The following is a 27,018-nucleotide window of genomic DNA, read 5'->3' as shown; positions in this document are numbered from 1 at the left end:
TATTATTCCCTGACGCCAAAACGCTTTAGGGATGCTTTTGAAATGGACATCAGAAGAACTCGGAGGCGCAGAAGTTGGATTTGGGGTTGCTTCCCATATCTCTACTTCCATTCAAACCGGGCACGGTATTGCAGCGGCACCTGATGAATTGATGAGCACCGCGTCTCTTGGCCTTCGCCTGAAGCTTCAGGATGGTGTCGAACGTATTACTATGGTCACTCATGCCTTCATAGAGACTGCTGACACTGATTCCGCATTGCGACGCCGAATTTCAAACTGGGTGGTTATGGCGAAGGACGCACTGCGTTCAGTTCGACCTAGACGAGAACCGACTATTGCGACTTTTGAAAGTCGAAGCCATGGAATACACCTATCGGAAAACCGGTGTGGCTTGTAGCAACGAACTCGCAGGCATGAATCGTCTACAGTCACAGAGAAGAAATACTCACACAAATAGATTGGCGTTATCACTAGGACGTACGACACGTGCCCGAGAATTGGGCTCCTCCCTTATCCAGTCGGTTTTGAACACGATCTGTCTTTAATTACGGGGCCAAATCTCCCGCGCCTCGTGGACCCTTCGGGCACTCCAACTATCACCGGATGGGGCGATCACGAAGAAGCGTTACGAGGAGACCCGCTATTCCTTGTCTCTCGGAATGTCCTTTGGGGACTTTTCGGAATTCACAGGACAGGCCATATCGAGGTCGGCTCGAGAAGCCATTGCCCACGGAACGAGTTACGTGTGGGACAGAGAAATTGCCTCTGTGGTGGACTGTTTCTGACGGGCAGCGCGTGATGGGGGCTTCAGGATCCGTTCTCTGTCTGGGCCGCCTGAATGACGAACAAGCCAAAGCAATAGTTTTCAAGAATGCTGAAGGCCCTCCTGATTACACATTAACCGCGGATGACCATCATCCAATGGCCCAGGAACGCCAAAATCCCTTAGCTAGCTGGAAAGCGGGCTTTTTGCTCCTCGCGAAATCCGCAAATCCGAAATGCAATTATTATTATTATTATTATTATTTAATCAAGTTTATTGTCCATACCGAGCCCTAGAGCTATGACAGACCATGCTTCATGGACTCGAGGCTAGTAGTTATTCTACAATCTGTTGTCCCTATGAGTTCCTGAGGCAACACCCCCTTCTATAATCTTTCCGATCCTTTTCCTCGCCCCAGACCGCCTGTATGCGTAGGGCTTTCGAGCGTGGTGCTCTCCTTGTGTTTCGAGCAGGATGGGTGCGGCCTAGGCTGATTTCAGCTTAGGCTACCCTCCCTGCTATCCTTCTCCTGTTCAAATTGCCTTCTCCAATGCTTCCAATCCCCATTCATCATCTCTTCGGGCCTTTTCCATCGTTCGCTGTAGGTGTGCTTGGGGTAGAGCTATGCTGGTGCTGGCCAAGAATTGTAGCAGTGCCTTGGTAGCTCTGGGCTCTCCCAAAAGTCGTCCTTGCGGGTGCTCTTCTGCAGCAGTGGGTCTCATAATCCCCTCCAGCTTCAGGTCCCTGTAGAGCTTGTTTCGTTGCTGTCGCCATTTTCGGCATTCAAAGAGAAGATGGTGTATTGTCTCCCTTGTTAGGCCACAATCTTTGCAGGTTGCATCTTCTTGGGCTTGGATCTGATATAGATATGCTCCAATAGCTGCTCCGAAATGCAATTTCCCGGCAGAGCAAAGAAGACAATTCCCTTCTGTGAACGCAGCTAAACAGAGCTCAGAGGCACATAAGCGAAACTTTACTGGATAAAAGGACCTTGAATAATTGTCTTATTTTCGACTCCTTTTTTTCATCGTGGCGCGAACAATCATTGACGGTGAATATGTATTTCATTGAACAGAATTAATTTTTATGACCATCCAGTCAAGTATGTGACGGGCATGAGTTAACTGCATACTAATATTAATTTATCCCTTTAATTAAGTATGTGATGCCAGCGCAGTGCACCAGTTGCGATGGGTTACCTACCGATGATGCCGTCAATTATTGGGATACGTTGGGATACATTGAGAGCAGCGAACGTGCTCGGAGCTTGAGATAGTTACGTATTTATGCGTATCTGACCTAGCATTCGCAAAACCGGTGAAGAGCTCGAGAATGTCTTGTTGCCCAAATATAGCGTATACTATTAGAGAATTTTTTCCGAGGTCGTCAGCATGTGGTCTGCCTCGGCCCAGGATACTCAAGCACCGAGGCAGAAACCCCCTTCTCCATCTTCTTCAGCCCACCATCTTTTCACACAACATACCAGTCTTCAAGCATCTTGCTCTGCTATGAACTATGGCTTTAATGTTGTTCGTGCTGATATGGTGCCTTGGGGTTGTCTGTCACCCTAATAGTTACCTGGTTCTAGTACGTCCTGAATATTTCACCCACGGAGATCTGACAGAAAAAAAAAAAAAAAAAAAAGAGACTGTCTATTGGATATATTAATGGACTAGTGAGGATATCAATGTCTACGAAGGAAAAAGGCTCGCAGGCGCTTTGCTAATAAAACACAAAAACAATGGCATATCAGGATCGCAAGAACAGCGGCAACTTTTTATGCACTCGAAATGATCACATCCGCAGCCCTCTCACTGAGAATGTAGATGGGCAGAGCGATGTAGTATCCAGGGATCTTAGGGAAGACGGAAGCATCCACCACTCTCAGACCCTCAACACCACGTACACGGAAGTCAGAATCGAGCACGGCGTTGTCATCGTCGTCTGATCCGATAGGAGCCGTGCAGCATGCGTGGTGACCCCATGCCTCCTTTTTGGCGAAGTCCTTCAATTCTGCGTCGGTGGAAACGTTCTTTCCAGGCCAAACTTCGTCAAAGTCACCGTCCAATGGGACCAAAGAGTCGAAGATGTCCCGCGAGAACTTCATCCCCTCGATGACAGCCTGCAGGTCCTTTTCATCGACATCGTCCTCGGTCGAACCGGTGTCGAAAGAGTTGAAGTTGATAACCGGAGTGTCTCTGGGATCCTTGGACCGGAGCTCCACAGTACCGGCGGTGTTGCGGGCGCGTGCCTTGAGGGTGATCCAGGCCCAGTGGTTGGACTCCTTTAATGCGTTGTACGAGTATCCGGGGTAGTACCCCTTGAAGTAGGCAGGTGCACCGGAAACCAGAAGGTCCGGGTCACCGTCACTGGTCGAAGAGTTCCGGGTGACAGCAATTGCAATACCGTTGGTGGTGTAGGTACCCTTGAGGAGCGCTCCATTGTTCTGCCACTGCTCCATGCATGGGTCAGGTGTGGTGGCAAGGAAGGTGCACTTCTCTGTCAGGGTGAAGTTGGTCGGGGACTCGCCAATAACGCTGACTTCGTAACGGTCCTGCAGGTTCTTTCCAACACCGGGAAGGTTGACAAGAGTGTCAATACCCAGTTTGTCCAACTCCTGCTTGGGCCCAACACCGCTCAGCTTCAACAACTGAGGGGTGTTGAAGGCGCCGGCAGCAAGGATAACTTCACGAGCAGCCTTGACACTTCCGGAAGAAGAAGCAGTCGCGTTGCCGGACCGCGGATCCGCCCTGTAAAGGCTTTGACCCTTGAGGTAGTCAACACCAGTGGCCTTCGGCTTGCTACCGGAGGTATCGAAACGGACGTTGGTGACAAGAGTGTTCATCTGAACATCAAGGTGATACTTGCGTGAACCGTCGGAATTGGTGGCCTTCTGGGTGTCTAAGATGAAATCCCGAGGGCCAGTACGCCTATAATCGGGGACGTCGACGGCGAGAGGAACTTGGTACGGACCGGTCTCTTGATCACGATCTTTTGCGTCGCTGTTGAGGTCTCGAAGGAGAACCTCACCGAGACCAGTCACGGTGGTGAGAAGTTTTCCGATGAGAGACTTTCCAGCAGCAGTGGCGGCGGCGATGACCAGAGACAGCAGCTTCCGGTCCTCGACAACGAGCGTCAATTGTGTCAAACTGGTGGTGAGCCAGCCGTCATAACCGTGACCCGACAGGCTGCTGGGGAGATAGCGGTTGCGCTCGAGCTTCTCAAAGTATTTGCGCATCACATCTGGAGCCCAGGTGTCGTTACCGGTGATCGAAACGAGATCCTCCCAGTCCTTTTCGTACGGGTAGATGGTACTAGTCGCGAGCCGTTAGTACCTGCCTCATACAATGCTATCGGTCGAAGATTTGAACTTACATCATGGCGTTGTGAGCCGAGCATCCTCCCAAAGTACCGGCACGCGGGTACAGAATTCCAAGAGGGTCAGAGTTGGCAGGCGGGTTGGGACCGACGTGAAGTTCGCCCGACGGCGTTTTGTAGGTCATCTTGGTATCCTCCTCCTGACGGCTCAAGTCCTGGTAGTGGTTGACGAAATAGTCCCATTTTGTGCCCTCATACTCGGTGGACTGCAACTGCAAGGCAGGAGCCTGTATCACAGGTGCATCGAACTGGTCATCTCCGGCATCGAGGAGCAGGACTTTGTGACCAGCGATTGCGAGTCTGGATGCCAATGGACCACCTCCGGGACCCGAGCCAACCACGACATAATCGTACTCAACATCTGTTCCGCTGGTCGTCTGGGTATTGTTCGAGCGCTTGTGCAGCCATTCGTGGTTCGATCCATGGGCCCTATGGGGACGTTTAGTTATACCGTGATGGTGAGGAGCGTTGCAGGTTAAAGTAACTTACGAAGCCAGGACAGCCGAAAGAAGGGAAAGAAAACTGAAGCCTCTGATTACAAGCATTTTACCAATGAATGCAAGACCCTATGCCTCAGCAAGAAGGGTAGAAAGAAAAAGAAAGAGTGACTTGAAGTAAGTGTTTGTTGGAAGTCAAGATGGCTGGCTTGAGGAAGCTTTGAATATAAAACCGGGGGAACTATATCCTCGGCTTGACTATGCTATGGCTGCAATTTGCACGCCAGGAGTACGGAGTGAGGACTCAACGGCGATCCATATGTGTTTGTTTCCGAGAATAGCGCTAACGGGTGACTTAGTCTAACGGCCTTCACTGACAGGTGGGCTAGTCCGACGGAGTAATCCAAGCCCAGCATCTAGCCCAGAGATACTACGTGACCCCGGAGATGAAACATCGTGCATAGAGCGGGCCCGACTCCTAGAGGGGCTGGATGAAGAGTTCAGGAGGCATTGTCGAACTTGGTCGAGTTGCTCCTCGGTGCTTGCTAAGTCCGTTCGGATTTCCGGCAGTCCTTAGCGTGTGGAATATTATATTCATGGCATTTCGTACGGAAATATGTTGCTAGCCACTTGATGGCACGTTCTGATCTGGACGGCCTTGCAAAAGTATATTGTACTATGTACGTTCATTTCCTTTCCCCGTTGATCCTGTGAACTATATGATCATGTCGAAAACAGAGCACATCCCTTACTGATTGATCAATTACCAGACATCTGTATAACACTGCGCACGCAGGAGGAAGGCGTTGCGCTCGTTCCCTGTTGGTAATTTTGCCATAATAGCTCACGTTGCTATCACGCTAAACCTTCCAACCGGCGATCCCACTACAAACCCAATTGATATATTAACACGGATTATCGGGACACGAGACCCGGCTTAGTGCTGAACTATGATGTATGCATGCAGACTACGAGTTGGAGTACTCTATCCCGTGTACTGGTATTCTGCATATGCAGGGATGCTTGCATTTGGAGAAGCTGATTTACCTTATTGACTGGAATGATGGTCGGGACCGTTGTGATGCACAAGCAAGCATGCCGTCTCATCAGAATTACTCCGGGACACTATTCCAGAGGCTGTCTCTTCCCTGCTTCCACAGTATCCTTTGACCAAAACGCAGAGACAGTACAATTCGAATTATTAATCTAAGGAAATACATACAAGGCCACTTCGAGTCAGGTCTTCTCTGTCCAGCCTACCAAAGCCGACCTTTTACCGACTGTTTGCTTTTGCGGACGACATCCGGTACTAGCCCTAAACGGGCCTGAATAACGTGCGTCCCACATATCCACCGCTGGAAATCAATGAGTATCGTTTCGGTCATATCCCGGCCTCCACTGACCTGTGCGCCCCACACAGTCCACCGCAACGGCTTGACGGAGCTTTGACAGGGGCTTTATTTTCCATTTCCCTTATTTCCGCTGTTATTAGGGGACTCGGAAGTTTTTTCAGCGGAAAGGGGAAGACACCTTCCCATTAGTCTAGGGAGAGTCTTACGGCTTGGCTCACCTGTCATAGAGCGACGGCAGGGCCCACTCAACGGCTGTCAGAATCGGCAACTGGCTCCGATGACCAAGCTGTCGCTACTCTCCGTCTTGACGATATCCAAAAAGACGATATCCAAAAAGAGTTAAAAAAAAGACCAATACGATCGATATTGGAACATTGCAAGTCTGTCTATACCAGAAAAAAAAAAAAAAAGAAAAAGATACCACCCAAAAAGCGTCAACGTCAAAACTTTTCCCAAGAATGAAATCATAAGGAATTGATAACTAAACCATGTATAGAGAAAAGAAAGAAGATTTATGCAAAAAAAGAGCGATTAAAGTGGGCAACGATGTTACGGATTAAACAGCCAAAAAGCAAACAACACCGGAATCCATCATGCTTGCGAATGTGCATGTCCCAGATGGGCGTGACTGGAATTGTCCATGTCAACAAGCGGCACGAAATGATCTTCGTCGCCGCCCTTGACCTTGGCTGAGAATTTGCCTTCCAGGCGCGATCCGGCGCCGGATCGAGATGTGGAATAGGTGTTGGAAGTGCCCTTGGAAGCACCCTTGGTCGTGTCTCCGAATGCAGCGGGAAAGACACGGCGCAGTAGTGAGCGGATGGCTGGGAGACAGGCGCAGATCACGCCGACATGGCATTCGATTGTACTCCAGTATCCGATTTCGACGTAGTCCCCTATACGGGGTCAGTCAACTATATCCAGTGGGTTCTGGTGGTAAAAACTCACATGTGACGTTTTGTGTCGTGGCGAACTTGATGAGTGATTCCAACCGCAGGATACTGACCAAGGTGACACTAGTTACGGTCAGTAAAGGATGCTCTCCCTCGCTTGAATGGGTTGACTTACAAAATACCCAGACTGAACATGCACAGAACACCCAGCTTCTTTCGCAGCGACAAGTTCAAGTTGTATAACTCCCGGAGCGGCAAAGCCATGACGATGATATCAAGAATCATGTTGGCGATAGCGGCCGCCCATCCTTGGGCGTTGATGTTGTTGCATTTGAAGTTGTGCTCGCCGTCCCAACGCAGATATGCGCCATTAATCGGGTCGCACTGGAAGACCGAAATCAAAACGAACGAGATCAGGTAGCCGACACAGAGCGCCATGACAACGTAGGTTGCCATACGGATTTCCTTCTTGGGGAAGACGCGTAGGTAGAAACAGAGGATGGATATCTTGGTCATCGGAAGGATACTCAGGTAGAGAACCTCATCGATCATGTATATCTGATGCCGGTCAGTCTCAAACCCAAGAAAAAAGCAGGCTGAATTTACGAACATAAAGTATGTGAGTGATGTTCTTGAAGGGAAGCGTCCACATATCCTTTCCAAGACCTGTGTCGGCCACTGCATACATTGGTCAATCTGACAACACTTTTACCAGGGAATTCGATCGGATACATACAGACTACCGAGAACGCGGACAATGGAATCACCATCATCTGCAAGATTGTTAACGTTGAAAAAGAAGCTTACTGCAGGATCGAGGCTCCATACCATTGTAAACACCATTGTCGCATCATCCCATCCGAATTGGCCGCCAAGGCAACGGAATCTTGCAGCAACCCGGAGAATAAACGCGACCACGGACAGTACACCTCCAACAACACCGGCAACAGACACAATCTTTGTTCGGTCCCGTATGGGAGCATCGCATGCCGTTTTGGTCACATTTTTCGTAGCTGAGGGCTGTTAGTGGTAGGTTCCCATTATGACCATGAAAATCCATGGACTCACTCAGAGATTGCTTGATCGTGCAGCTCATCAATACACATGCCTCGACATTCGTGTTCAATTCAGTATCGGTGCATATACAGGTCTGGTTGGTCATGCCACAACTCGATTGCTCTATTCCCGCCACCAGGCATTTCAGCTATGAATGAGGTCAGCTTCATTGACTTGACTGAAATTGATTTCTGCTAACATACAGCGCATGGAGGAAGAGCAGTAGCCAGTTCCTGAATACTGCTGGCCGCTGCCATGGCAGAGAAAAGCACTGAGACCAGTGCCGCGATCCAGGTCAATCTCATACTGTTTCCTTCTGGTGCCGTGATATCAAAACGAAGGAAAAAAAAAAAAAAAAACGAGCGACTATGGTTGAATTAAAGAGAGAGACACGGGAAAAGAAACCCACGAGGAGATATCAACCACTTTTATCTATAACTTTGAAATATCCTCGAGATGAGATGTATCCCTCCCGATTAGACTAAGTCTGTTCCAAGCCCAACAGTCTGCATTGGCACGCAACGAACGAGGGGTGATCAGCAACTGGTTGACAGCTTAATACACAAAACAACACGGGCACACGCACTGCTACGGGGCGGATTCGGAAGGCGGGAATCTGGAAGCTCTTCCGAAGGGTACACATATATATCCAAGGCGATTATAGCCAGGATGCGTTGCAGTTCCTTTTTCCATTTTTGTCTTTTTCAAACATATTGCTCTCGCACTGGTGGCCAATCGTATGTGTGCTGGCTGGCAAACTTCGTGTATTGTTCTCCTCTGCACAAACCAGCGAAAACGGTCCATGCTCCACGCTATCCTCATATTATGGCGGGCCAACGGAAATGAATACTCAAAACACAAGCTTTGCAGCTTCCCACGAACCGTGCAGAAAGACATACCGGAAATTATGCGCCTTGGCCGGATACCGAGTGTTTTCCATTAGCGTTCATTGGATTTACGGCGCTACTTTAGTCCAAATCAGATATGACTTTGCCTGGAGGTTACTGGAAATAGAAAGGGGGAACACACAATGGCGAGAGCATGTAAGTACTTCGTACTAGCTTCGAACTGTCATTGACGTCTCGGCCGTTAGCTAAGGAGGCGATTACGATCTACACAGTACAGTATGCCCGCAACCCCGGACCTATAGTTTCTGCTGTCAAACCGGCAAGTCCACACTATCACCGACTACAGAATGCAGAGCAATGTTTTTAAGTACAAAGTGGCAAATTCCGTTCATCGATTGATTGATCTTCTGCCAAAAATACTGTGCAGCACTGTATGCTCGATTCCGGGAAGCGATAACATGAACACGTAATATGAGTTACCAGTTTGACGGATTGCTATGTGATACTTCATTTGGACGGAACTAACATGCGCAAATAAACAGACCAGGAGGACGTCGATGCTGTCGACAGATGGTGTTCCATTAAGCGTTCCATCGGGAACGCTCCCAACAACCAGATTGCATATATGCGGTGCATGGACCAGGCTTACGGATTGTAAGTCGTGCATAAGGAGACAAGGAATAGCGTTCTCGATCGCGTTCGACAGCCATGAATCAGGCGGATGTTCATTTTAACATGCGCCAGAGAATTTTCCGCCAGCCCCGTCGCACTAAATTAGCCCAGTGGACCGGCTCAAGACGGCGCGGTGGATCGTCACGAGCCTAACATTAGATGTGGATCAGCCCTGAGTCAGGTTAGTCCGGATCAACACGTCAGGACGTTTTGGGAGTTGTTGACGACCGCCCGGTGGATTTCTGCCTTCCTGTTTGGAATATCTGAAGAAACCGCAAGCTCGCCGCCCTATGCACGGAGTTGTTCCCATAGGATCCGGCTGGCGTTAAACAACCAGCCCCTACGGAGGACTTTCGGCATGCGCCGCTATGGGCAACTGCCGAATCTGCTGGGATTGATAATTTCGCAGAATAGTCAGGGATTCTGCAATTTTCAGGGACTATTTCTAATCGAACGGCATTCTAAAATCCCCTGGCCCAACGCGCCGATGTTGAAAGCCCATATAAGAACGTATTGCTGGGTACGGGGTAATCTGCTCTTTCTCGAGAAGCTGTGCCTACAATGGCTAACGATGCTGGTAGTAGGTTATAATGCCGTCGTGACCATGAGGCCAGTGATTATCTAGTAACTCGGGCCTCGTAACTAGCAATACGACTAATGGCTCTCTGGCAAAGTGGCCCATTCCCATTCCCAATATCCGAGTGACAAGTCAAAAATGAGCTTTTAATAAGCAGAGATTGCAGATCTCCAAGCCCTCTGATCAGAATACTCCTGATGATTATGTATTCTTGAAAAAGCGTGGCCTCCACTTCAATGTCTTCTTTTGCTGTTCATTCATGACGTTCTCTACTATTCCGTCGACAGTCACTCCTTTCTGATCTTCAGTCATCAGTCGTTCCTTTGATCAGTTTTCTATAGTCATTCGTATATTTTCAATTATGAGGGCGTGGAAATCGGCTTTGCCCTTGGCCCTTTTGGGGATGGGCGCTTCCATCGTCGATGCTATGCCCACCGCAGAAAATCTGCACAAGTTGATGAACGGAGCGGGCCAGATCCCTAAGAACTGTCCCTATTCTGATATCCAGGGTGGTAGCGTCAAGAGTAGCTTGAACAAGCGACTCCTGGTGAATTCATTGAGAACTCCCGTTGACGGTATGTAAAGCTTTGCTCCACAAGTGATAGCATACTGATGAAATAGTCTCCGGTGATCACGCTTTCCAAGCGCCTGACTATGACAATGGCGACCAGCGTGGACCTTGCCCTGGTCTCAATGCGCTGGCAAATCATGGCTATATCCCTCGCAGTGGTATTGTATCCGTAAGTATTTCGTGCCCGCGCAAGGATAATGTTGGTACTAACGCCAGCCATAGTTTGCCGAAGTGATCCCGGCTATTAACAAAGGTGAGCTGCGCATTATAATAAACGATATCCGACGATTGCTCTGACGGTGATAGTGTATGGTATGGGCGTTGACCTTGCTACGGTCCTGGCCGTGATGGGCACTGTTTGGGGAGGAAACCCACTCTCGTTGAACCCTAGCTTCTCGATCGGTGGCAAGGATGATCGGGTCAACAACCTGTTGGATAACCTGGGTGGCCTGCTGGGTATGTCATAAGGTCTGCAACTTGGAATTCATATAGCGATCCTAACAATACAATAGGCGATCCACAGGGTATCATCGGCACGCACAACTTTGTCGAATCCGACTCGTCCTTGACGCGCGACGACCTGTATATGACCGGGAACAACTACGCTCTCAACATGACCAAGTTCGAAGAATTCTACGCAATGTCCACGGACGGCACGTTTGACATGGACTTGATGGCCGAGCGGGCCAAGATCCGGATGGACCAGACCAAGGCGACCAACCCGAACTTTTACTACGGACCGGTGACGGGACTTCTTGCACGTAATGCTGGATACCTCTTTGTGGGACGCATTTTCCGGAACCACTCTGAGGAGCATCCGGAGGGTGTTTTGAGTACGTTGGAACTGCGCCAAGTGTATAATGTTTATTGACTAACAACCGCTACAGCCAAGGATATCGTCAAGAGCTTCTTCGCCATTGAGGGAGAAGAGGGCAACTTCACCTACAACGAGGGATGGGAAAGAATCCCCTACAACTGGTACAAGACTCCCGTGGACTATGGACTGGTGCAGCTCAATCTTGATACGGTTAGCTTTGTCACCAAGTATCCCGAGCTGGGCAGGTAAGTTTCATCTCAACTCTGCGCATCGCATACAATCAATAACAATTCCATAGCATCGGAGGCAACACCGGAACTGTCAACAGCTTTACCGGCATCGATCTCTCTGACTTGACCGGAGGCGTCCTCAACCTGTCCACTCTCCTCGAGAAGAACAACCTCCTTTGCTTCGTTTTCGAGGTCCTCAAGTTCGCCAGTCCCAGTGCGCTCTCCGGCTTGTATAAGACGCTGTCCGTGCCGCTCGAGATGGTCACGAAGGCTATTGCAGCCCCATTGCTTAACATGACGTGTCCGGCTTTCGATGACCTGAAGATGGGCGGACAAGATTTCTTCTCCGGCATCCAGAGTCAATATCCTGGTGCGAACCGGACCGGTGGTGGACTGTAGGGGCGTACGGCAGACAAGAGATGCGATATAATATTGCCATAGCCAATCGAGCTGTGTATTAATACATTTTGCTTACTGTTCAATTCCAGACAATTTTTGTATGGCAGGTCACATGAATTGAGCCTCGTATTCTCACCTCTTCTTATTGCACCTTCAGATCTGTAGGCCCACCTGCTGCCTGATTTTCACGTGATATATGAGCCTTGTTTGGTTTAAAAGATGTTTATACGCTGGATTTTCTTCTTCCTCTATCATTTTCATCATCCGGTATCCTCTATCTAATTCTCACGGAAACAAGAGCCATGGTGGACCAGTTTCTACAATTTGCCATTGGTAACGGACTGCCCTTGGCGGAGAAAAATGCAAAAGACACGGAGCATTTACTGCTGGTATCCCTTACGGACCTTGAAGATGTCGACGAAACGAGTCTTGTGCAACATTTCCAGCGTTTTCTGCAAGACAAAAACGTCAATATTCATCCATGGCAACAGTCCACTGAAGTGCTGCAGTCAATCACGCACCAAGGTCAAAACCGGGATAGCCAGGCCAACCTTTATGCAATGGCCATCCTGGCCCATCGCGCAGGATGGTCAAGCCTGATCGTTGCGGACGACCTGACAAAGCGCCAGCTCAAGGGAAATTGTCGAGTGGGTGAAAGTCCGTCGATTTCCGTCGTCATGATTTCTATTCGACCATGTACTGCGCAGGAGGATCATGAAGTTCGCGTGGTTGCCAAACGTACTACTGGAGAAAAGGACAACACAGAATTGATGGAGACGCTTCAGGACTTTGAGCCGCAAGAAGTGGCTTCGCGTAACAACGAAGTATTTATGAACGACGGCTTGGTGCTTCATGACGCAGATCGAGGCGTGTTCACGGATGATATAGTAGCGAAGCTAGGGTGGGAAGAATATTCAAATAGTGGCTCAACGACGAAAGACGGCTCATGGGTAATCAATCATGGAGCACAACCCGTTGCATTACCGCCATGGGTGCGTCAAGACAACCGCCATCTGAACATTTTCCTAATGTTCCCAACTGCAGAAGATGAGCTTGCCAATATCAAGTCAACACTGCAGAGCGCCGCGCGGAATTTCACCCAAGAAGACGGCGCTGAAGACCCAGAGATGGAGATTCAATTGATCTCATGGGAGTATCATCGCGTGCAGTCTCGACGCGGATTCCTCAACCTGTGGAACGGATATCAGCAGCAGATTCTGGCCAACGACTATTCGTCAAGCGTTTACTTCCTGCTGGAACCCACTAGGGATACCGAGAATGCCCTTATCGGAACTCTGTACTATGACATGATAGGACCAGCCATCGTATCGTGGGTATCTCTGAAGGAGGTCATCAGCACAGCGCAGTCCTGGGGATTATCTGCTAAAGAATGCCTAGATCGACCGGAGCCCTACATTCTAGAGAGACGGGAGTCAGATGTCACTGAGCTCATGTATCGACCAGAACAACCGTTCTATGTGGAAAATCCACCTTGGCTCCCGGCCGATGATTGTATCTACTGGGTTCCAGTATTTTATCTTACTAGTAAACTCACCAGAGAGCAGGACCAGGCGATTCGCGCTGAGCTACATACGATGAATCAGATTGACTCGGAATATTGGGACAGAAAACATTGCTGTTTTGTCCCCTGGAAAGACGACCAGCGAGATGGAACATTGGAAGATATGTGGGATGTATTCTGGGATGTTTACACGTATAAGAGAGGTCGCGCGACGGCGGTTACCTCACCTCTCCCTATGTTCTTCATCGACCAGCAGTCTGGACATGACCTGACTGTCATCGCGGTAGATTCTGACACCCTCTACACCAGAAAGTCAAACACTGCTGCAGCGGAGATTCTGAAAGATACACCAGCCCGAAAGGTCAGAGGGTTCTTCCACGGCCGACTCAGCGGCCGGGATGCACATATCGCACATGCGAACCTGAGCATCGCAAACTTGAACTTTGATGAATTTACTGAGCCAAATCAGTTCCCGAGACCGGGTTGGCCAGGCCACGGGATATTGGAAGACGATGATTAAAGTTGACCAGGAAGAGATTGATACGATATGATGGGACGGACATGTGCAATAAGCCATAACTGAAATACATCTTGGTCTCAAGCAACTGAAATCCACGGAGATCTAAAGTTTGTCTAGCAAGATTCGTCTTCAATGTACCTCGAATACTTGAGTTGTGCTGTATGCCAGACTCAGCTGAGTATCAGCCGTTGAATCGAAGGATGCAAAGCATGTGAATGCCCTGACAAGCACATCAATGCCCTAAATTCATAATCTCCAAGACCTCGTGGCCAAATCTCACCATGCAAGCCTCACATGCCCGCTTTCCCTTATAGTCCTAGTCAGATCTGTTATTCGATGATCTCTCACCGTCCCAGTACGACAATTTCCCTAGAGTGTCTGCTGACTATATTGGATCCATTATTGCAGCTACAGATCAACCCCAATGATATACCATCCTTGTATTCGGTCATATTGAAGCTCAGGCAAGCCAACGATGAAGTTCAACAATAGCAGCCTTTCGCTGTCATCCATGGTGAAGTAGTTATATAATTCCCACTCAGTCATATCGCCTGATACTCTCTGCAACCACTCTTTTCGCGAGATGATAACTCCTCGTGGGCTTCGGCCTCCGCGGAGAGCGTTCCGGGCTGACATTCCGAATTTCCGAATTTCCGAGTCTTCCCAATCGAGCAATCGTGATTTACTGCGGAGGTCCAGTTCGTTCGTGCGCATTTTCAGTGTTATAGATATATAAAGCTCTTGAGATCCCTCTCTTGCTCCTGTAAAGAGATTCATTCGTATCAAATTGTCTACTATTACTGCCACCATGACTCCGCATCCTCTCTCAGGCCTCACGCCCGACGAGATCAATGTCGCTCGCGATGTTGTCGTCGCTTCCCATCCGGACACCATTGTTTACTTTCGTGAGATATACTTATCAGAGCCTCCTAAGGCTCAGCTCAGGGAATTCCTGGGACTCGAACATTCAGGCCGATTGAGCCCGACAACACAACGGCCCTCTCGACTGGCCCTATGTCAATACAATGTGATTGGCCGAGAGAAGTCCACTGAATACCACGAATCCATCGTTGACATTCGGCTACGAAGACATGTAAAGCATCAGATTGTGGATAAGAAGTTCCACGCTGCGCTGGTAGTGTATGTTGTTTCAAAGTATACGAGGAAACGGTTAGCTGACACAAACATAGCGATGAATTCGATGTTTTTGTCGATCGTTGCAAGGCTTCTCCTCTCTTCCAGCAAGCGCTGGCAGACTTTGATCTCCCTAAAGGCTTTGATGTAGTCATTGAGCCCTGGCCCTATGGTGGACTAGATCTCTCCGACGACAACCGTCGATACATGCAAGGCTTGATTTTCGCTCAGGACCAGACGAAAAACAATGAAGATGCGAACTTCTACTCCTACCCGCTGCCTGTGATTCCAGTCATGGACTGCGCGACAGAAGAGATCGTCCGTGTGGATCGTCCGGCTACCGGAGGCAAGGGCGATGGACTTTACGACCAGACCTTCAGCCGCGACATCATCGGCCACGCCAACGCATCAGACTACGTCCCGGAATTGCTCCCAGGGGGCACGCGAAAGGACCTGAAGCCGTTAAACGTGGTTCAGCCGGACGGTCCCTCGTTTCGCGTCACGAACGAATCTCTGGTTGAATGGCAGAAATGGCGTTTCCGGGTAGGCTTCAACCCCCGTGAGGGTGCGACAATCCACGATGTATGGTATGACGGACGGAGTGTACTGTATCGGTTGGCTGTCAGCGAGATGGTAAGTATTCGTTCCCGGATTGGAGTATTCGATGCTGACAGTTACAGACGGTTCCCTACGCCGATCCTCGACCCCCGTACCACCGCAAGCAGGCCTTTGACTTTGGTGATGGTGGTGGTGGTAACACTGCCAATAACCTTTCCATCGGCTGCGACTGTCTCGGGGTGATCAAGTACTTCGACGCCTTGCTCACAGAGACCGACGGTAGCGCAACGAAACTGCCGAACGCTATCTGTCTGCACGAGCAGGACAATGGTATCGGCTGGAAGCACAGCAATTGGCGCACCGGCCGGGCTGTCGTTACGCGCAGTCGCGAGCTCGTGGTGCAGTTCATCATCACACTTGCTAATTACGAGTACATCTTCGCCTATAAGTTTGACCAGTCCGGCGCCATCACCGTCGAGGCGCGTGCAACGGGTATTCTCAATGTCGTCAATATCGATCCATGCAAGACCAGCGAGTACGGCAACGTCGTTAGTGGCGGGGTGTTGGCCCAGAATCACCAGCACATTTTCTGCGTGCGCATCGATCCTGCCGTCGACGGACATGACAACTCCGTCGTTGTGGAAGAATCCCATCCGGTGCCTATGAATGAGGCCACTAACCCCAACGGCAACTTTTACCGGGTTATCGATTACACCGTCGACCGGGCTGGTTGGCTAGATGCGGCCCCTGATCTAAACCGCGTGGTTAAGATGACCAATCCGCACCGCTCGAACCCTGTCAGCGGCAAGCCAGTCGCGTACAAATTCACGCCCCTGGCCACGCAAAAGTTGCTGGCTGATCCGAACTCGGTACAGGCGAGACGGGCACAGTTCGCCCAGCATCACATCTGGGTGACTAAATACCGGGACGGTGAATTATACGCTGGCGGTAACTACACCTTGCAGAGCCAGGTGGAGATCGGTGGTGTCTCAGACGCTGTCAAACGGGGAGATCGCGTCGCCGACACGGACGTGGTGGTTTGGAGCTCATTCGGTTTGACGCATAACCCGCGTGTGGAAGACTGGCCGGTGATGTAAATTGCCCCTTCCCCAGCCGAATGTGAAAAATACTCATGCTGACGGAACAGGCCCGTGGATATTTACCAGCTCAACATCCGGCCCTCGGACTTTTTCACGGCGAACCCTTCCTTGGATGTGCCGTCGAGCCGGAACGCGTCGTCGCGAGTGATCCAGTCAGATTGCTGTCGGGATGCGCATATCTAAGCGAAGATTGCTAAGACGTGTGGTGAGATTGTATTATTGCTGTTGTGAGATACCTCTAATGATTCCTGAATTGTTATGAAGATGCAAATATGAGAGAATGATATGATCATTTGCCATATGAATATGTCTCAACTTAAAGAGTAGTATTACTTTTTGACAGCCACCACAAACAACCGCGGATAACCCAGTAGCACTCTACCGTCAACTGACTTGGGATACGCTGCCTCCAGGCGCTTCAGATATTCATTTATGAAGGCCTCTTTTTCTCCCGGCGACAATGGATCAAGATAAGGCTTTAACCCCGTTCCCTGAACCCACTCCACTACAGCCCTATGGTTCTCCAGAGGGTGGTTATAGTCCGTCCTGAAGATGTGTACCTCCGACGACAGTGGAATGAGCTGGTCATAGATCTCCCGGGGTGTCTGGAAGGCGTCTCTGCCAGCATGCTTGAGCGTGCCCGCCCAGGGACCGTCTGCGGCAACCTCCCTCATCAGGACATGGGACGGTTCTGTCAGATTGTACGGAACTTGGAAAGCGAACACGCCGCCAGAGGGTTGCGATATCATCAAGCGCCTGATAAGCGTAATCCGCTCGTCCCTTCCCAGCCAGTGCAAAACGGCATTCGAAAAAAAGAGATCGACAGATTGCGGGGGGGTGTATGATCTCAGATCTTTCGCAGTAAATTCGACATTAGGAAGCGCCGACTGTGCTTTCTTGATCATATCTGGCGATGAATCCATGCCCACGAGATGAGCGTTGGGATACCGGTGTGCCAACACGGCCGTCGAGTTGCCCGGTCCGCAGCCCAGATCAACTATTGTCTTGGGATCCTGGAGAGGGACCCGGGCGAGTAGATCGCGGGCTGGAGTAGTCCTTTCGTTCATGAACTTGAGGTATTGAGAAGCGCTCCAATCCGTTTGGGCCATGGTCTTGGCAGAAGAGGATAGTGTACGACCTGAGAACGGTACTCGTGATAATTTGCACCCGGCTGCAAACGATGGAATATCCTTCAACATGTCAAATAAGGACAATTTTGTAGATGTATTAATCCGGGGTAGGGTAGAGTAGAGTAAGATGAGCCGCGGGGTTCTTCTAGTACTCCGGCATGACGTTGAGTTCCCTATCAGGTGCCGATAATCGGATATATGAGTGGCGTCAATTTCGAGATGGGATGGACCCCCTGAATGAGCACTTGGTGCAAACTACATGGTCATAAATCAGCGCTACTAAGAGAGCGATTTTGAATCAGGGCTAAACGCAATGTTGAATGTCTTCCATGTACTCTCCATGACTTCCTTTTTTGGATAGCCTCGGAGGCTCGGAACAAATTCCGCAATCGGCCGGAATCGCCTCGTCGTCATTTTTCTCTTCCGGAGCGTTTGCCCCTGCCTTGTTGCGACAATCGCATGATATTTCTCATTTGTATCATGATTGCTTCTGCTCAGTACCGATCTGCCGACGTACAATGAGCTCGGAAGCCCCGCGCAATTCGTCGGAACAGCCTCGGACCAGAAAACGTGCCCGGTATACGCAGGTGGCTTGGTATGTTGCGTTACCGCTTTCTCTCATGGAATCTGCAATTGATGTCTAGTGTATATGCAGCAATGAATGTAAGCGTCGCAAGTTAAAATGTAGTGGTGAGATTGTCTGCGCGCGCTGTGAACGTGACGGCGTCCAGTGCGTTTATACGACCAACGCCCATGTCGCGACCAGAACCCCTGATGTGGGAGAATCGCAGGATGGCCGGTGAGTTTGCTGTTCGACTAGATACCGCTGGATGTAATTGACATTGTCAGGGTGGACTCCCAATTTCGCATCGTGGATCGCAAGATCGAAACGCTCCAGCGTGAGATGCAATTGATGGCCGCTCGTATGCGCGAAATGGAAACGGTGCTAGGCCACCGTGATAGCAATCGAACCACCAACCCTCAGGTATCCAGCGTGTATACACCGGCTGCTGCATCAGCTTCGGGAACGGGAACGACATCCAGCAGCACCGGTGCCGCGCTTGGTCGCATTCTCAACCCACCCAAATCCCCAACATACATTGGCCCTACGAGTGCAGAGTTCGGGCTTACCGCGCGCCGTAGGAGTGTCAGTGACGGCGAAGAGTCCAGTCCGTCGGCATCAGAGGTAATTCTGACGACTGGGGATCCTATCACGGAGCTAGGACTAGCTGAATCTCTTCGCCTGCTGTCGGTCTACGAGCAGTCGGTGGGCATCATGTATCCTTGTGTCGACCTGGACAGCGTGCGCACGTATATCGTTGATTTCTTTCGTGGGGGTGGTAATGCATCAGCAGTGTCCAACGCAACGGACCAGGACTGGTTCTTTGCACGCGATGCGTCTGTCATCAAAATGATTCTGGCGACGGCCTTGCTAGCGGAATCACACGGCCGCAGTGAAAGAGCGGCGCAGTTGGCAGACATTGTGGAGGATGAGTTTGCTACTCGAGTTAAGATTGCCGACGTTGATATGAAAGAGTTGCTGATTTTGGCCTTGCTGGTAAGTCGCGTATCGAAGTGGCTCGCGAAGAGTACATGGCTGATGCAAAGATAACATTTATAGTCTATTTTCCATTCATACCGTGACGACGAAGTCATCGCGTGGCGTCAAATTGGCCTGGCAGTTCGAGGGTCCATGCAGCTCGGCCTGCACCGACAAGAGACCTGGCTGCGAACCGGCGGTGTCTTTCCTGGTGAGTTGCAATGCAACTGGGCTAGTCGTCTGTTCTGGTGCATCTATGTGCTCGATCGCAAGTGGTCTTTTGGCACTGGTCTCCCGTTCGCCATCCAAGACTCGGATATGGACACCAATCTGCCAGAGCCAGGTGCTGCAACCCCGTATCTTACCTGTATGATCAACTACGCCCGGCTGAGCACCAAGATTTGGGGCTTGGTTGTGGGCTGGCCCAGTCGGCCACGCTCTTCCACGTCCGATCGTTGCTCTTATCTCGACTTCCAAGTTCAGCAATGGATCCAATCCATTCCTCCAGAACTCCGGTTTGATCCGTCGCAGTTCCAAAGTCCCGGGTCTGACCCGCCTCCTGATAGCATAGTGATGCAGCAGGTTTTGCTGGCTTTACAGGCTAACCAGCTACGCATCCTGGTATATCGCCAAAATTTGCTGAGCACGGAAAGCATCGAGGCTGATTTCTCGGGCGCCTCCGTCGCTGTTGAGACAGCCAAAAGGACTGTGCACATGCTGGACTGCTTTAGTCGTGTTTCAGTCTTGTACTTCCAGCGCCCAGAGCCGTTTAATTACTTTCTGCTTTCTGCATTAGCTGCGTTGTTCCTGGCTGTCCTGCATGCTCCCAACCGTTTCAGTCAAGTTTGTCGCCCAGAGTTTTATTCGGCTGTAGATTTGGTGAGACGATCATCAACTAGAGCCCGGACATCGCGACGACTACAGAAAGTCATTCGCAGTTTGAAGCTTATCCCATTGCATTGGGATGGGGGTAAACCACGCACCCATGATCAGGGAAATAAGAATGCTGCCTCTGCAAGCGCTCATGCTTATCAAGCCAGTTCAATTTCAAACCATATGGCACATACGTCCAATCCTGTTTCGACATCTTCTTCACCGCATATCCAATCAGCAATACACAGTGTTCCCACGGAGCAGCCTTCTACGGCCTGGTCTACAGCGACACCTGTTACTCTCCCAACGGATACCAATAATGGCTGCGAGGACCTGACAAGCTTCTTCGAGCTGGCGGGAGGGCTGTATTTTGATCCGCAAATTGAGACGGAGGTCAACGCAGACGGCAATGGCCATGGCGCGTTCGTCCAGACCAGTGATGCGCGTCTATCGGATGCTATTCACGCGGAGGATGAGGCATTGACCAGGGTGATGGCTGGGCTGCTATAGGCATAGTACATTCTAGGCAATTTAGTCAGTCGGCGTGATGAAGTGGTGGAGACTTCTCTTGGCCTAAATACGTTCATGGACAAACAATCCTTCCCCTGACAGGGACAGACCAATCGGCATGGCCCACAATGTCTCACCGGATAATCAAAATGAGCGCGACATGCGTGCCTGCAGGTACCTGTATGCGACTATGCCCGAGTGATACATCTTCTGCGGTTAATACTCTATATGGTCTATATTAACCGGAATCATAAGTCCTGTGGGTCTTCTTCAACGCCTGCAGTACCCCGCGTTGATGCTGGATCTGTTCTGTTAAGTCGCGATAGCACAGCGCCAAAATGCCGGCAGTTTCAGTCTCCGAGAATGAAGCAATGTATACCGGCTCCACTTTAAAACAGGTCTATCAGTATGACGGTTTCAAGGGACTCTCTTTGCTTTCCCAAGTGTCTTCCTACAGCTTCAGATAGAGCAAAGCCACTGCGTCTGGTGCATCGGCGTTCTATAAATAACCCGAGTGGATCATTTTGGATCCCAGGATCTACTTTATCCGCGGCTTCAATATATTTGCCGGAGACTTGTATGACATGTAATTGATTTCCTATCGGTTAAATGGGGCGGGCTTGGTTAGCGTCCTACAACGTGTGATGCACCGTTAATGACTGGGCGCTTCAATGTTGAAAAAAATCTCTCTCGATCGCCTCGACATGCTGGGTCTTCCGAGGGCATTGACGGATTTAAATAGTCGACCATGTCTCATAAAACGTTCTAATCCTCTGTCGCATCATTGCAGCAATGTATACCATCTGCGCAGCCGCCTTATCGCTCTTTGTTCTCCAGGTTCATGGATATGCCAATCCAGGCAGTTGCTCTGGTGCGTGCAATGTCCATGATCCAGGGTTGATTCAACGAGACGACGGTGTATATTTCCGCTTCTCAACGGGGAACAAGATCTCGTATGCCCAATCATCGTCCATTGAGGGACCGTGGACAGCCGTGGGATCTGTGGTCCCGGATGGGTCGTCAATCAACAAGGCTGGTAATGACGATCTCTGGGTATGCCTGTCTTTCTATTCTCCTTTTCTTCTCCATTTTACTCAGCATTCGCCTCCTAGACTAGTCCCAAGGCACTAATGAGACTCATTAATTTTCTCGGAATTTGAACTGACTGTTGGTTAATTGAACTAGGCGCCTGATGTTCAAAATGTCAACGGTGTTTACCATGTTTACTATACAGTGTCGACGTCCGGCTCGCAAGACTCTGCAATTGGACTAGCGACATCCGACACAATGGACGAGGGTTCTTGGAACGACCATGGAGCGACGGGAATTTCGTCCAGCTCTTCAAAATCGTACAATGCCATCGACGCAAATCTCTTGAACGATGACGGTACTTACTACCTGACATTTGGTTCCTTTTGGCAAGATATATTCCAAGCCCCGATGAACTCTGCTGCGACCAAGGCTGCTTCGTCGTCATACAACATTGCCTTCGACCCGAACGGTGAACATGCTGTAGAGGGAGCGTACCTGTACAAATATGGCGGTTATTACTACCTTTTCTATTCTGCTGGAGCGTGTTGTGGTTATGACACATCCAGGCCGGCTGATGGAGATGAATACAAAATCAAAGTCTGCCGGTCTTCCTCAGCTACTGGTGGCTTTGTATGTGTCCAGCTATCTCTCTGAAGCGCAAGCTAACGGGACTCCAGGTTGACGCGACTGGAACTGCCTGCACGGAGGGTGGAGGAACAGTTGTTCTTGAGAGCCATGACAATGTTTATGGACCTGGTGGACAGTATGTCTCTTGCTCTTTGTACCTGCTGAATAGCATCCTGAAGCTGACTTCTCGCAGGGGCGTCTTTACCGACCCGGATCTTGGCCCCGTTCTTTACTATCATTATGTCGACACGACGGTTGGCTATGCGGACAACCAGAAGCTTTTTGGATGGAACGCGATCGATTTCTCCAGTGGATGGCCGGTGGTATAGGAGATGTTCATTTAGCATCTTGAATATGACAGAGGGATGTAGCAGATGCGAAATTGAGTAACTGACAAATACACTTCATGTTAATCTTCATCCAATCGTATACAGAAAGATCTTGCGGAGAAGATAGCTCAGCTTCCTCAGTCACAGTGATGCGTAAGAATAAGTGTGAAGACGAAGAGAAGAAAGACGTGGCTACGGGGCTAAGCATTGCGACTTTCTCCTCACCATCATACGTCTTGATCCCACACAAGCTCAATTTGGCAACAGTCATTTTCTATCGGTCTATACGCTATGCCTTTCCACTGCTACCCATGATATCCATCCAACGCTCTACCTCCTTCGTCAATACATCTATCCCTTCATCCATCACCTGCGTCAGGGGCTTGTTGACATTCCTTCGAAGATAGTCTTGCCACGGCTGCAAAACGAGTTTGTTGACGTTGAATTTGGTAACGCCTGCCTCAATGCACACTTTGCACAGATCTGGGGGAAAGTCGTTGGTGCCGTGAAGCACGAGACGAACACGGCCATTCAACGCGTCGAATATGCTCTGTAGTCTATCCATCGCGTTAGCTGTCACTCTTCGCATATTGAGTACATTCTTCTCACCGATCCATGTCGAGATGGGGTCCCTTGGGACCGTAATCACCATGGAGATTGCCTACGCTCGGGGCCAGGAGATCAATTCCGGCGCTGATAAATTCTTCCACGTCTTCCGCGTTCGTCAGGATTCCTGAGGCTAGGTTAGCTATCACGAAACTGGCACAGAATCTATGTTGATTGATGTCCATACCAGCCAGATCTCCCGTATCCGATATCCCATCTTCTCCTCCTTCAATCCGCCCCGTTTCGGCTTCCACCGCGATTCCCCGAACATGGCAGTACTCGCGCAATACTTTCGTCTTGGATAGATTCTCCTCTTTCTCATAGTGACTCATATCCACCATTATCGAATCGAATGGCAAATTGTCAGCGACCGATTTGATCTGGTCGTAATTTTGCGCATGATCCAAGTGAACAGAGATAGGTACTGATGCTGTTTTGGCTGCTGCTGCGGCCGCATGGATCAACGATGGTGTCTGGGTTAAGGCCGAAGGAAATAGCTGAATGATCAGGGGCGATTTGCGACTCTCCGCTGCGCGAACAAAGGCCGTGATATGCTCAACATTATATCTGGTCTTGTCAGTTGTCTTGTCTTTATTTTATCGGATCGCACTAACACGATGGCTGCCAGAATGCCATATCGCCCCTTCTCTGCTGCCTCGAGGATTTGCAGTGTTTTGTTTCTCGAACGCCAGGCCATTTTGACACACGCTTTATGAAGTGTGATTCTAATCAATTGATCCAGGACAGCCGTTTAAATCAATTGGGGTTGTCATCATTATCACCAACCCTCCACCTACCTTCGAACCCCGCAAATGCAAATAATTGTTGCACCGAAAAGCTCGTCTCGAGGTTCCGCCGATGGAGCCGGGGGCTCTGGAATGCTCCGAGAGAGAGAGGCTTTTCGCCAATCAAACTTTGCTCCACCGCACCGAAAAATGCCCACTCGAACCTCGTTGCGACTTGATACCACCGAGACTCTCGAGTCGACCACCTTACGTCTCTGGGTGCCCACCTCCCCCGCCGCCGAAGAATCGCCCTTTATCGTGCATAGATCGCCTGAGACGTGCAGTAGGGCTAATACTTATCTCCGAAATACGTCATGGCGGACGCTTCGCGTGGCATCCGCAAGCCACGAAAGTCCCGAGGCAGGGGACTGCGTGCCACCACCGGATGGTCCGTTCTATTCGCATTCTATATGGTCGCGTCGCGTGAAATGTCACTGACGGAAATAGCCTAGTTTGCAAGCGACGCCATGTCAAATGCGACGAAGTTAGTAGTTAGCCAGTTGGTTCTCCAATAGCGGCAACTGATCCCAACGTACCAGGTTCGTCCGCAATGCGGGCCTTGCGCCAAGGGCCAACGCCCATGCGTTTATGGTGGTGGCGATACTGCATCACAACAGATTGATGCTTCCTCTTCCGATGGAACTATCCACCGTGTAACCTCACCGCAGTCGCAAATCCATGAGCCCCTGCGAGTTTTGGTGGACGCATGCCATCAAGAACAACCCGTTCAACATCCCACCGATGCCACCCCTCGGAAATCATTCACGACATCGCCAGGCCTGAGTTCTGCTAGAGCTGTTTCTCGGCACGGCCAGGGGGTGAGTCCGCTGTCGCCCCCGGGATATGCACCGTCACCCGGGACAGAGTCTTCGTCCACATCCAACAGATTGGCACCGTTAAGCTGGTTCGAACTACTTGCAAATGACGCTGCCAACGCGGATAGAGACTTTCTATTATCTCCACCACAGCGAGTTCCTTCATCGGTGGCAGTAGAATCCCCGGTCGCTCTACCACAAAGCCCGGTTTTGCAGCCTCGTAACCAGCGCGAACGTGAAAGCTTTCAAGCGGCTTCTTTCCGGAGGGACCCTGAGATCGACGAAAGACTAGCCGCGGCACCAGTGGATGATGCACCGACATCATTGCCAGATGAATATTCCTCCTGGAATACTGCGACTCCCATTGAACTGTCGGACCAGGGTCATTTCATGTTCAACCATTTTGTGCGGACACTAGGCGCCTGGATGGATTTCTTTGACCCGACACTGCAACTTTCTACCACACTGCCGCACCTGGCTCTGAGGAATATCGGATTGATGAAGGCGCTTTTAGCTCTCTCAGCACGACATCTCTCGCTGTGGAGCGAGACTAATCAGTATCAACACAATGGTACAGCTCCCGAAAAAGTCAACTCTTTCGACATTGCAGATTCTGAGAAGGAGGTTGCTTCCACAGTCAATCGCAATGTTGCTGTTCAATATTACTACGAAACACTGCAGTATTTGAACAAGGCCATGCAATATCCTTCTTACACTCGCAGCGCCGAGTTGATTTGCACGGCCCTTCTCATTAGCACGTATGAAATGGTTGACGGTTCCAACTATGATTGGGAACGACATCTCAAGGGGGTTTTCTGGATCCAGCGATTCCAGAATAATAACGGTGAATCGGGAGGTGTTCGACAGGGGGTTTGGTGGGCCTGGCTTCGACAAGATGTCTGGGTAGCCATGCGAGAGCGTCGCCGAGTTTTCTCATTCTTTCAGCCTCGGAAGCAGTATTCCATGCTAAATGCTGCCGAGTTCACTTGTCGTGCCTACTATCTACTATCACAATGCGTGAACTACGCCTCCCGGGAAGAATCAGAGACCATCGACATACAGCAACGCCTGGAGCGGGGGAACGAATTGCTTTTCATGCTGCAGGAGTGGCAAGATTACCTGCCGCGGGAATTCAGGCCACTCCCATTGAAGCAGACTTCCGAGGTCTTTCCACCAATCTGGATCCACCCTCCTCCTTACGCGGCGGCTGTACAGCTGCACAGTTTAGCCCGCATCTTGGTAGTATTGCATCGTCCATCAATTGGCGGCCTCCAGGACTACCGCGCAGCGCAAAGACTGCTTGCAGCATCTGTCAATACCGTCTGCGGAATAGCGCGCATGGTCAAAGAGAACGATGTCCCTGCTAGTCTCGTGTCGCTCAACTGTCTACTTGGAGGTATTGAAGCCCTTTCTCCCAAATTAATACCACTTGCTAACCCGAATTCCCGTTCAGCTGGAATGAGTGTCCATGCTCCCCATGAACGAACAGCGCTGTTGGATCTCATCGAGATCTTTCAGTGTCGGGTTCGTTGGCCTGCCGATTCATTGAGGAAGGAGCTTGAATCGGAATATCAAAAAGATGAACTTTCTGCCTTCGCTGGTTAAAGCCTGTCGAATGCGGCAAATCTTCTACTCTTATTCCGAAACAGCGGAATAATAGTTCCGTACTGAATGAATGGTCACATACTCTTGTCTGGAGAGAGCCGGCCGATCCCGCCAGAGTCCAGCAATCAACTAATCTCTCCAATGCACTATCACACTAACAGCCATGGTATACTGTCGGCGACCCCTGTTGTTCTGGGACCTCTTAGACATCCCTTGTATCTCTGAGTACGTGATCGCTGTTTATACAGAAGCAGAGAGCGTTTGGGCCATCAAATTCCCTTAAGAGGGGCACTAGTTCGTGAAAGTGATCGATCTTGGTCCAAATGACACATATTCGTT

At 50.2% G+C, this 27,018-nt stretch overlaps 10 protein-coding genes across 10 annotated transcripts; 6 read left to right on the top strand and 4 right to left on the bottom strand.

Annotated features, from left to right (window-relative positions):
- Positions 1 to 2,540: 2,540 nt before the first annotated feature.
- ACHE_20034S (GMC family oxidoreductase) lies at positions 2,541 to 4,686 on the bottom strand (the record flags this gene model as incomplete). The annotated part of the gene is made up of 3 exons (XM_043284291.1): positions 2,541 to 4,077; positions 4,139 to 4,570; positions 4,631 to 4,686. The coding sequence occupies 3 exons, from the start codon at positions 4,684 to 4,686 to the stop codon at positions 2,541 to 2,543; spliced, it is 2,025 nt and encodes a 674-aa protein (XP_043133098.1).
- Positions 4,687 to 6,521: 1,835 nt separating this feature from the next.
- Positions 6,522 to 8,136, bottom strand: ACHE_20033S (CFEM domain-containing protein; the record flags this gene model as incomplete). Its single annotated transcript, XM_043284290.1, has 8 exons — positions 6,522 to 6,826; positions 6,879 to 6,946; positions 6,999 to 7,381; positions 7,434 to 7,501; positions 7,560 to 7,596; positions 7,652 to 7,836; positions 7,892 to 8,027; positions 8,083 to 8,136. 8 exons carry the CDS (start codon positions 8,134 to 8,136, stop codon positions 6,522 to 6,524), a joined length of 1,236 nt encoding a protein of 411 aa, XP_043133097.1.
- Positions 8,137 to 10,337: 2,201 nt separating this feature from the next.
- ACHE_20032A (peroxidase family protein) lies at positions 10,338 to 11,993 on the top strand (the record flags this gene model as incomplete). The annotated part of the gene is made up of 7 exons (XM_043284289.1): positions 10,338 to 10,551; positions 10,598 to 10,716; positions 10,770 to 10,800; positions 10,854 to 11,003; positions 11,060 to 11,380; positions 11,435 to 11,609; positions 11,663 to 11,993. 7 exons carry the CDS (start codon positions 10,338 to 10,340, stop codon positions 11,991 to 11,993), a joined length of 1,341 nt encoding a protein of 446 aa, XP_043133096.1.
- A 302-nt stretch (positions 11,994 to 12,295) lies between these two features.
- Positions 12,296 to 14,035, top strand: ACHE_20031A (uncharacterized protein; the record flags this gene model as incomplete). The annotated part of the gene is made up of 1 exon (XM_043284288.1): positions 12,296 to 14,035. The coding sequence occupies one exon, from the start codon at positions 12,296 to 12,298 to the stop codon at positions 14,033 to 14,035; it is 1,740 nt and encodes a 579-aa protein (XP_043133095.1).
- Positions 14,036 to 14,843: 808 nt separating this feature from the next.
- ACHE_20029A (putative copper amine oxidase) lies at positions 14,844 to 17,010 on the top strand (the record flags this gene model as incomplete). The annotated part of the gene is made up of 4 exons (XM_043284287.1): positions 14,844 to 15,175; positions 15,226 to 15,802; positions 15,850 to 16,820; positions 16,875 to 17,010. The coding sequence occupies 4 exons, from the start codon at positions 14,844 to 14,846 to the stop codon at positions 17,008 to 17,010; spliced, it is 2,016 nt and encodes a 671-aa protein (XP_043133094.1).
- A 146-nt stretch (positions 17,011 to 17,156) lies between these two features.
- ACHE_20030S (uncharacterized protein) lies at positions 17,157 to 17,936 on the bottom strand (the record flags this gene model as incomplete). Its single annotated transcript, XM_043284286.1, has 1 exon — positions 17,157 to 17,936. The coding sequence occupies one exon, from the start codon at positions 17,934 to 17,936 to the stop codon at positions 17,157 to 17,159; it is 780 nt and encodes a 259-aa protein (XP_043133093.1).
- A 539-nt stretch (positions 17,937 to 18,475) lies between these two features.
- On the top strand, positions 18,476 to 20,880 carry ACHE_20028A (transcription factor domain-containing protein; the record flags this gene model as incomplete). Its single annotated transcript, XM_043284284.1, has 4 exons — positions 18,476 to 18,552; positions 18,613 to 18,756; positions 18,807 to 19,515; positions 19,579 to 20,880. The coding sequence occupies 4 exons, from the start codon at positions 18,476 to 18,478 to the stop codon at positions 20,878 to 20,880; spliced, it is 2,232 nt and encodes a 743-aa protein (XP_043133092.1).
- A 792-nt stretch (positions 20,881 to 21,672) lies between these two features.
- On the top strand, positions 21,673 to 22,868 carry ACHE_20027A (arabinan endo-1,5-alpha-L-arabinosidase; the record flags this gene model as incomplete). Its single annotated transcript, XM_043284283.1, has 4 exons — positions 21,673 to 21,933; positions 22,066 to 22,542; positions 22,590 to 22,675; positions 22,733 to 22,868. 4 exons carry the CDS (start codon positions 21,673 to 21,675, stop codon positions 22,866 to 22,868), a joined length of 960 nt encoding a protein of 319 aa, XP_043133091.1.
- Positions 22,869 to 23,157: 289 nt separating this feature from the next.
- ACHE_20026S (class II fructose-bisphosphate aldolase) lies at positions 23,158 to 24,171 on the bottom strand (the record flags this gene model as incomplete). Its single annotated transcript, XM_043284282.1, has 4 exons — positions 23,158 to 23,425; positions 23,478 to 23,601; positions 23,662 to 24,041; positions 24,089 to 24,171. 4 exons carry the CDS (start codon positions 24,169 to 24,171, stop codon positions 23,158 to 23,160), a joined length of 855 nt encoding a protein of 284 aa, XP_043133090.1.
- Positions 24,172 to 24,573: 402 nt separating this feature from the next.
- On the top strand, positions 24,574 to 26,679 carry ACHE_20025A (uncharacterized protein; the record flags this gene model as incomplete). The annotated part of the gene is made up of 4 exons (XM_043284281.1): positions 24,574 to 24,647; positions 24,707 to 24,743; positions 24,799 to 26,470; positions 26,528 to 26,679. 4 exons carry the CDS (start codon positions 24,574 to 24,576, stop codon positions 26,677 to 26,679), a joined length of 1,935 nt encoding a protein of 644 aa, XP_043133089.1.
- Between the last annotated feature and the right edge of the window lie 339 nt (positions 26,680 to 27,018).

Source organism: Aspergillus chevalieri, chromosome 2 (genome assembly GCF_016861735.1).
Source record: "Aspergillus chevalieri M1 DNA, chromosome 2, nearly complete sequence".
NCBI lineage: Eukaryota > Fungi > Ascomycota > Eurotiomycetes > Eurotiales > Aspergillaceae > Aspergillus > Aspergillus chevalieri.
The sequence above is the reverse complement of the archived record's forward strand: the minus strand, read 5'-3'. Positions and strand labels throughout refer to the sequence as shown.